This window comes from Coffea eugenioides, unplaced genomic scaffold (assembly GCF_003713205.1).
Source record: "Coffea eugenioides isolate CCC68of unplaced genomic scaffold, Ceug_1.0 ScVebR1_410;HRSCAF=1082, whole genome shotgun sequence".
Classification (NCBI taxonomy): domain Eukaryota; kingdom Viridiplantae; phylum Streptophyta; class Magnoliopsida; order Gentianales; family Rubiaceae; genus Coffea; species Coffea eugenioides.
Window position 1 is genome coordinate 30,981 of NW_020864248.1, and position 9,227 is coordinate 40,207.

General features: G+C 38.5%; 2 protein-coding genes across 2 annotated transcripts; one reads left to right on the forward strand and one right to left on the reverse strand.

Moving 5' to 3' along the window:
• The first annotated feature begins 2,415 nt into the window (after positions 1-2,415).
• Positions 2,416-5,136, forward strand: LOC113758228 (protein NRT1/ PTR FAMILY 4.5-like). The gene is made up of 4 exons (XM_027301178.1): positions 2,416-2,633; positions 3,456-3,902; positions 3,993-4,123; positions 4,208-5,136. Exons 1-4 carry the CDS (start codon positions 2,418-2,420, stop codon positions 5,067-5,069), a joined length of 1,656 nt encoding a protein of 551 aa, XP_027156979.1. The 5' UTR covers positions 2,416-2,417; the 3' UTR covers positions 5,070-5,136.
• Positions 5,137-6,774: 1,638 nt separating this feature from the next.
• On the reverse strand, positions 6,775-8,422 carry LOC113758231. The gene is made up of 3 exons (XM_027301181.1): positions 7,987-8,422; positions 7,567-7,887; positions 6,775-6,816 (listed from the first exon to the last, which is right to left on the reverse strand). The coding sequence occupies exons 1-3, from the start codon at positions 8,227-8,229 to the stop codon at positions 6,775-6,777; spliced, it is 606 nt and encodes a 201-aa protein (XP_027156982.1). The 5' UTR covers positions 8,230-8,422.
• Between the last annotated feature and the right edge of the window lie 805 nt (positions 8,423-9,227).

Genomic DNA, 9,227 nt, shown 5'->3' on the forward strand with positions numbered 1-9,227 from the left:
TACATCTTCAAGGTGAACCCCTCCTAGTATATAATCAATGGTTAGTAAAATGGTAGTCTAATAAACTTATGAGAATAAGACAAACAAGGTATACTTTTGTGTTCTCTTGACATAAATGGTACAAAAATTGAATCTTAAAAAAAAAATCTTTTTTTTTGGGTTCTTATTATTAGGGGCTTGCTGTAATTCATGATGGCGGATTTGGCCACAGTAATAGCACAGTGTCTTCTTTATTATTTTTGAAGTTGAGGTTAACTGTAACACTAAAAAAAAAAAAAAGGATTGATTTACATCATAATCTATGTTATAAAATCTGAACCATGTCCATTGCTTGTGAAATGACCTTCAGCTTCATCTCATCTGTCAATCACCTTGGCCCAAGTAGTGAGAAAAATTAGTTCTGTGGACCTGACTGCTGGAAATGTATGCCTAGAATTTTAATTCTGCATGGCACCGGCACCATTTAATGAATTCAACTAATAGTTTGCCAACTGAATTGTGTGATCGATCACCTCAAATGCTTTCCAAGAATTCGGGAGATGGGAAACATGCAGTGGGCGGCGGGGAGGTGGGGATATTGTAACTTGTAAGGATACCTATGGTTAACTCCTACAGCCGCAACTAACTAGTTAAGGGCAGTTGACTGGTTTAAGACAACAGATCATTTAATTAGCTACTGAGCATTTTCCGGAGTACAAATGTCCGTCTGAAAGGTAGTAAGATACCCAAGGAGTTTATATGTTTTTGCTTTTTCTTTTTATTTTTTGGCAAAATAATGGGAAGATTAGCTCGTGTAACACCACATATATTTTAAAAAAAAACTCACAGCAGTTGTGTCAGAGCTGAAGTCTGGGATCTTCCGATTATGATCTGCAAGAATCATTCCTATAAGTGGGCTCTTTCAATCAAAATGATCTGATTCTTGCTAAGTTTGCATATTTTTTTGGGTTTTTGGTTTGTTACCAACAGATCAGAACTTGTAGGCGTTTTCCATTTCAAGATGCTTAAATGTTTTGGCATGCAGGACAGACCTGCATAGAAGATTCGGGTTGTAGACGAGGGTAATAATAGGGCATCCAGACAGCACGCCTTTGAATATGATCAGCAACGTCAAATTTTTTAAGCATAATTATTGGATCACATTAAATTAAGGAACGTTGGCGTCCGGCCTACAGCTGACAAATGACCATTCTCTAGATTTTCATTTTTTTTTTTTCTTGTTTTCTCTTTTCTTATATGCTGCAGACCAGCCAAAATGTACAACATTCATTTGGTCTAAAATTTTGGAACCTATTTCTATTTGGTCTAACACAACTAGACAATCTTGGAAAAAAATGTTTTTTCTTTTTTCCCAGTTACTGAGCAGTCTTGAAAGGCCATTCAAACTCAAATTTGTGTGCATTGATGATAATTTTGTAGGAGGCAAGGGCAAAAACTCAGTCCAAGAGGATTATAGAAGCATCTAAACAGGATTAGTTGTTGTAATTCTTGATGCTCTTTTCTTTTTTTTTTTCAGAAGAAAAGCCAGCCTACCACCAAACCAGGGCACTTTCTCATGAAGATTATCAGTTCTTGGCCTAATACATGGAATGCTGACCTTAATATTTGTGATAGGCAATTTCATCTGTGTGCAACCAACTCGGTCTCCATGGGATTCTGCAAAATCATTTGCTAATGTCAACTAATAAAGTCAAAAGAAGCACGTCTCAGGCTGTTTGCTAACAAACTTCACATTAATGAACAGAAACGGAGGATCGATACACATTAAATCCAATCAGAAGAAACAAAAAGAACCCATTACTCCACCAAGTTTTCTTCATATGCATAGATGCCTCCTTGATTCCTTTGTGGTTTGCTTGTCATTTTTTTTTTTTTTTGAAGACCGAGTAGTTGTGCCCGTATGCCTCTATATAAATAAAGCATCAAAGCTCAACTTCTCCAAACCCCTAATCGTTCTTTGCAGAAGCCATTTTCATTCTTGCATTGAGGCTGCTTCCAAAGAAGCTCTCAACAAAATGGTAAGCAATTGTTTAAGGCATAGAATTTGCCTATTCGTTCATGCTAACAATTAAGTCATAAGAGCTATAATGCATTTGGCAATTCTTTTTCCCCCTTAGTGGTACATTCAATAAGGAAGAAATTTGCCAACTGATCAGCAACTTTTTTGGTTGTTAATATTCAGGCCATATGCATTGAAACTCAGCCTAAGCCACGAGCAAAGCTTGGAGGAACACGAGCTGCCTTATTTGTATATTGTATAACTTCAAGTTTCTATTACGAATACGCTATTCAGTAATCACTAGTAGTTATAGTCATTTCCTTTTTTACTTGTTCCTTTTCTTTTTTAACTATATATGCTTGATTTCTTTTTTCTTTTTTTCTTTTTACTATGACTGATTGATCATCTATGTGCAGCAATGGCCTCACTGGAGAATATGGCATTTATCTCTAATGCTGTGAGCTTATTCACTTACTTCCATGGATACATGAACTTCAGCTTGACAAAGTCGGCCACTACACTAACAAACCTCATGGGAACAGCCTTTTTGCTGTCATTATTCGGAGGGTTTATATCTGATACTTACCTGTCAAGATTCAAGACTTCCATTCTCTTTGGATGCATAGAAGCTGTGGTAAGTAAAAGTCTTCAAGTCTCATCCACACCAATTCCCTCTAATGCATATATCTGCACTTTTTTGTACTTGTACCATAAGCATATTTATATTTGTGGTCTGTAGCTTTTCTTCTTAATCTTTAGAAATTCCCCTTGTCTCTTGTTAAATTCATCAATTCCTAATCGCAGAAATATCATCTAACAAAGTGTAACTTGTAATTTGAACCATATCAACATCTGGTTGTTGAATGCCAACATCCTCGTACAGACATAACTTCTGGTTACTGAATAGCTTTTCTTCTGTCATAAGACTAGGGTCAGGTTGTAATATATTAAGCAGAAATGACAAGATGTTGATCTGGTTGTTTCTCAATAAACAGCAAATAAATGAACCATGCATGTAATTTGCTAATCATGGTAACACCCAACCACTTCCACAGTCCACGCTCTCCCATCCAACAGACAGTGAAAACTTAGATGAATAATATATGATACGTGTGCAGATGAAGCATTCATGCTGTAACAACCGACTAATAGTATAGTATGCTAAGAATCATCAATTGCCATTTCACTTGAAAGTATGCTGACAAAGACATATCCTGTTTTGTCTTAATTTTTCCCGCAAAGTAAGATGATTTCAAAGCTGTTTTAAGCTAGGAGTTGTTTTAGGTACTATAACTAACTATTTAGCAATATATTCCTTTACTTAAGGTACTTAAAAATGGGCTATACCTGGAATTCGAGTAGGCAAAATGTTTTATTTTTTCTATTTATTTAAGCGGGCAAAACGTGAAATCTCTTAAAAAGATGTTGGCTGAGCATATTATTATGACTTTTTCAGGGACTTGCTGTCCTGACAGTGCAAGCACATTTTCCACAACTAAGACCAATTCCCTGCAAGGATGCAGCCACGCTGAAGTCGACTCAATGTGAGGCAATAACCAGAAGCCAAGGAGCCCTCTTATTTGCAGGTCTCTATTTGTTCGCGTTTGGCAACAGCGGAGTAAAAGCAGCATTGCCATCCCTGGGAGCCGACCAATTTGATGAAAGGAACCCCCTGGAGGCACCTAAACTTGCCAGCTTCTTCAACTGGTTGTTATTCTCCATCACCACCGGAGCAATGCTTGGGGTCACATTTTTAGTATGGATAAGTACAAATCAGGGATGGGATTGGTCATTTGGTGTTTGTACTATTGCTGTAACAATGGGACTTCTGTTCTTGAGCATGGGAAGATCAATCTACCGGAATAATGTCCCCAAGGGAAGTCCATTTGTTCGTATTGCACAGGTATGCACCCTTTTAGCAACAACTGCGTATAAACTACTACTGTAATAGTTTAATCAACGCTAAGCCAAGTATTTGGCACTCTTCATTCAGGTTTTTGTTGCTGCCATTAGAAACAGAAATCTTCCGATGCCAGAATTGGCAGATGATTTACACCAGATACGTGACAAAGAAGCCAGGAAAGGAAATGAGATTGAGATTCTTGAGAGAACTGATCAGTTCAAGTACTTCGACATCTTTCACCATTTTTTTTTAGTGTCCTTGTGATGTAATTTCTAGTGAATAACCACAATAACCTCGTCTTTCAGAATTTTGAATCGGGCTGCAATTGTCAGGAGTACAGAAGATTCAACCACAGTCATTGTTCCTGGACCCTGGAGACTCTGTACCGTCACACAAGTTGAAGAAACTAAGATTCTTATTCGCATGCTCCCAGTTATATTAAGCACTGTCTTTATGAATACATGTTTGGCTCAGCTTCAAACTTTCTCCATTCAGCAAGGCACAACAATGGATAGAAGCATCAGAGGCTTTCAAGTACCCGCAGCCTCGATTCCATTTATTCCCCTGTTCTTTATGTTCGTCCTAATCCCAGTGTATGAGCACGTTTTCGTCCCTATAGCACGGAAGTTCACAGGAATACCAACCGGAATACGCCAACTGCAGCGAGTTGGTGTTGGGCTTGTACTTTCTGCAATATCCATGGCAGTCGCTGGAGTTATTGAAACCCGCAGGAAATCGGTTGCTGTTAAGCACAACATGGTCGACTCGCTTGAACCTTTGCCTATAAGTGTGTTCTGGCTGGGCATCCAGTATGCTATATTCGGCATGGCTGACATGTTCACATTGGTGGGACTGCTGGATTTCTTCTATGCAGAGAGCTCATCAGGCATGAAGTCATTGAGCACAGCCATCTCCTGGTGTTCCTTGGCATTTGGTTACTACACGAGTACGGTAGTAGTGAATGTGGTGAACAAGGTGAGTGGCGGGTGGCTGGCTAGTAACAATCTTAACAGAGATAATTTGAACTATTTCTATTGGTTGCTAGCAGGTTTAAGTGTAGCCAACTTCGGAGTTTATTTGATGTGTGCATCCTGGTACAAGTACAAAAAGATAGACATGAAGCAAGTAGACGCTGATTCTAAGGTAGATCCAGAGGAAACAGTTTAGGCAAGCAGATGTAGGAACAGCAAAATCTAGAGATGTAGCCTTGTGGTTGTTTTTTGTCATAATTGTAACAGTATAGTTCATACTGCTATGCATCCACTTGTCCAGTTTGCAAATAAATTTTGACATTGAGAACAAATTTTGTTGTTGTATTTTGAGTACCAAGAACTAAGCAAAGAGACGCTCAAGACGAATAATAAACGCAGCCACCGAATGACTCACCATATGCAGTGCCTTGTTGCAAGGACAGTGGCTTATTATAGCTGACAATCAGTGTTATCAACTCTCGAAAAGCATAAAAAGAAAACGACGGGCAGATTGAAGCAAAGATTCAGCTTCTCATCATAATTCTTAAAAGAATTTTTCCCCAGACTAAACAATGCCAGGAAAAGTACAAAACTATTCTTTCGCCTGACCTAACAGAGAGTATTGCCAAGCAACCAGAAAAAACTAGGTTCAATTGGACATAAACATAACACCATGATATTCCAAATAGCAGGGGTACTAAGCCAGGTAGTCCATTCATTTCTAACGAAGGAAAGGTCAAAAAACAAGTTCTAGTCAAAGCAAAGGACTCGTTTATTCTAATGATCCATCTGCAAAATGAAATCAGTAAATACATCAAAGGCAGAATTGCTTTATCTAATCCCGTAATACATGCAAGGCAAACCAGCGCAATAGATATTTCTTTCGATCAATAATGCAAATTATTAACTGGACATCAGTTAATGTTTCATTCAGGGTAATTATTTATCCTGGAGTTCTCAAACCTAGAATTCATCGGTGGAAACATTTAAGATACCCCATACCGTGCTTGATGCTGGAGGATTTTTCCACCACATCTTAAAAAAAAAAGGTGTACCACATCTTCAGCAAGCTTTCTGTCATTCATATCACTTTACAAAACTATATCATGTGTCAATCTGTACAAATCTTGTAATGTGTTAAACTGAACATAGGGTCTTAGGAAAATGATAACCCGCGTGACATCACATATTGAATAGTGAATGTTGCAAAGGAACAAAAATCCATTTTCTACATTTTCACATCCAAGGTGAGAGCCTCTTGAGGTACCAGGATGGATGGGAACTTCGTAACGAAAATTTGACATCAAATTACTCCAAGCCTTTTGAGTCTGCATCAATAAATGGTCTTACTCTTAACAGTTAAGGGCTTCAGAACCTCTCTGTCGAGCCTCCCCACCACCTCAAACCATGCACGTTCAACAGTAGCTTGGACGCCACTCAGCTAATGTACTCCAGTAAGGTCGTTGCTTTGAATAACTCTTTCCAATTCCAGCTGGAAGCGAATACTGATGATGCAGTAATTTTTACTTTTGCAAACCTACGCTCGCATTTTTATTGGTTTTATGTACAAGAAAATCTGCAGAACTCTTTCTAGCAAAGCAATCCTTGTGCTAAGAGAACTGATGTGAGAATCTCTGTCCCACATTTGGAACATGCGCCGTTCATAACACTTCTCTGCAACAGCTCAACAGTTCTGTTAGACAAGAAAACAGTTTTGATGAATGCCTCAGGGTTCCATTCCTGTAAGCTACAACTGTAGCAGAACCTACACACGTATAGGAGGCCATGCCATGCATAATGAAGGCCAGAAGTATCGAGAGTCATTCTCCCTAAACTACTGAAGCACTTGTTGGTGAAAGAGAGAGACTTCTTCAGCACCTGTGATTTCCACAGTAATGCCTTCACGACAAGAATGTTTTCAGACCAGAAAACGAGTTCTTGAGCTGATCAAGACACAAGAGATACAAACAAGTGAGGATGGGCTTTCAATCGAAACAAAAAATCAAGAAGCAGAAAATAATGAAATTATAACTGCATATGAATAATGCCTATTATGAAAATTATGTAGTAGTACACCAGCGTCGGACTTGTTTTAACTGGACAGGAAATGGCAGCAAGATCTAGACACCCTAACAGTTAACAGGAAAATTTGCCCAACGGTGAAAATTTTGGATTGAGGTATTCCCAATTTACCTCCAGAGATCAGAATGAAAGTTGAACAGGGCAAGGTAAAGAACCACATTTGGAAGAATGAAAAATGTACTGAGATAAAACGGCTGCCCACATGAATTGTCTTTAGCTTAAAAAACGAGTTGGACAAATGACAATCATGGAAACGAGATTATAAATTGGCTTAACACTACGTTTTAGTAGAGTCAATGGCAAGTGTTCAGCGGAATTGGAGCCATGAAACAAAACAAGCAACTCATACACGGAGCATCGTCTATGCACTGTGCAACCAAACATCAATATTTTCTACTTTTACAGCGTTACCCTCCTAAATTTCGCAAACAAACGCAATTAAACACTAGCCAAGGATAGTTAAAACTAAGGCCGAAATTTAATGACAGCAAACAAAATCCAGGATGTTGCTTAGCCACTTAAAAGTACCAACAAAATAATCCTGTTTTGCACGTCAGTTCTCCCACTACTTCAATCTTAAAAACACACACACAGAGACACGAACTATTTACCGGCAAAAAGAGTTTGAGCTGATGATCTCCGGCGAGACGCAAGTGAAAAGGGCCTTGAATTTTGAGAGTACCGAGCACAGCAGCCTTGGAGGTAATTTTATTAACCAAATCTTCAAAACCCAATTCGTTTTCCAGTTGTTCAAATCTCTTCCACCGGGAAACTTGATCCAACAGCTTGAACACAAATTCGCTTTTACCAAATCGAACCCGAAACTCGTACCGTTGCAAGTCCCCGAGCTTTGCTTTCTTCACATCCAACTTTGAAACGCTAAATTCTTGCAAATCCCACTTCTCCCTCGATCCAATTTCCTTCAACACATCCTAATTAAATAAAGTAATTAAAGCACAAAACAGCAATTAAACATATTAAATAAAGTAAACTGAATATAGTTTATTGAACTTTTTCTCAGGCAGTAGTACCTTTAAGAAGGGGGAAGAATTGGGTTGGGAGTCGGAGCGGTGATGGTGTTGGCGGTTGTTAACGACGTCGTTAGAGGTGGCAAAAAGAAAATAATGGGAGAGGTTGAAGGATGGTGGTATCGATGGAGAAGCAGCGGAGGGAGTTAGTGGAGTTAATAGTAGCAGTAATACTAATACAACTGTCATAAAATGGAGATTTGAGAAGAGAGGTGGATGGGATTGGGAATGGGAATTTATGGACATTATTGTTTTCTTTGATGGATGATGAGCAGGACTGAATGAATCCGTGAGGGACTTTGGAATGGGGCTTTGAAGGTTCGGTGATGGAAACTGACCGGGAAGGGCTTGAAACGACGGGGCTTTGGTCGGCAAGATCTCCGGGTGGAGTCTGGAGAGAATATATATTTTGGAGAAATTGCAGTTTCGCTCAGTTTAATTTACATTTACGTTACCCTCAAAAATAAAAATTTACAATTACGTTACTCCAGTTTATATCAGAAATGCAACGAGTCCACACCAGATATACATCATACCTACAATTGATCTACTTTTTCCTTCCGGCCGTCTTTTTTATAGGATATTAACTTGATGATATATCCAATTACTATTATTGGATGCTTGATCTTCTATTCGGCCCCGCTAGTTCAAGCAGCATCATATCAGCCCTTGACAGTTTCTTTGATTTCAAGGATTAGTCATTTCCATTTTGGTTGGTCATAAAGGAGCAATTCAAGATTGTGGAGTATTTGCTTTGAATGGAAAAACACTTCCGATGCTACTTCACAAAGGAAATCAACTAGATCATAATTCATAGCCTCGTTTGTTTTTCACCTTTTTGCTACAAGTCAAAACTAACGACACTCGAATAAGAGAATAACACTTGGTACCCAAAAAAAATAAAAAACACACTACATTAAAAATTGAAAGCTTACAGATGGGGTCCTGATTTTTTTTTTTTTTTGGGGGTTGGGGGCGGGGCAAGACAACCTCTTTTTGTTAACTTTTTTTTTTTTTTTTTTTTTTTTGCCCTTCCCTTTAAATGGAACTAAGAACCCAGTCAATAATGTATAGTATAACAGCAATAATGATCATAGGATGGATGAGATTATCCATCCACACAACAGTTTCGTATGTTCAAAGCCATAACACCAGGGAGATTAAGTATTCACAGCAGCCGGAAAACACCCCAAAGGATGAATGAATGATTGGTAAAAGATGATCAAAAGGAAGAAACAAGTTTT

What these genes read in the sequence shown, in the direction of transcription:
- LOC113758228 (XM_027301178.1), top strand. Translation starts at nt 2,418, where the DNA reads ATGGCCTCACTGGAGAATATGGCATTTATCTCTAATGCTGTGAGCTTA. An exon ending in CATTTGTTCGTATTGCACAG is followed by an intron (nt 3,903 to 3,992) that starts GTATGCACCCTT and finishes CTCTTCATTCAG; the next exon opens with GTTTTTGTTGCTGCCATTAG. An exon ending in GAGAGAACTGATCAGTTCAA is followed by an intron (nt 4,124 to 4,207) that starts GTACTTCGACAT and finishes CTCGTCTTTCAG; the next exon opens with AATTTTGAATCGGGCTGCAA.
- LOC113758231 (XM_027301181.1), bottom strand. Translation starts at nt 8,229, where the DNA reads ATGTCCATAAATTCCCATTCCCAATCCCATCCACCTCTCTTCTCAAAT. An exon ending in ATTCTTCCCCCTTCTTAAAG is followed by an intron (nt 7,888 to 7,986) that starts GTACTACTGCCT and finishes TTATTTAATTAG; the next exon opens with GATGTGTTGAAGGAAATTGG. An exon ending in AGCTCAAACTCTTTTTGCCG is followed by an intron (nt 6,817 to 7,566) that starts GTAAATAGTTCG and finishes TGTCTTGATCAG; the next exon opens with CTCAAGAACTCGTTTTCTGG.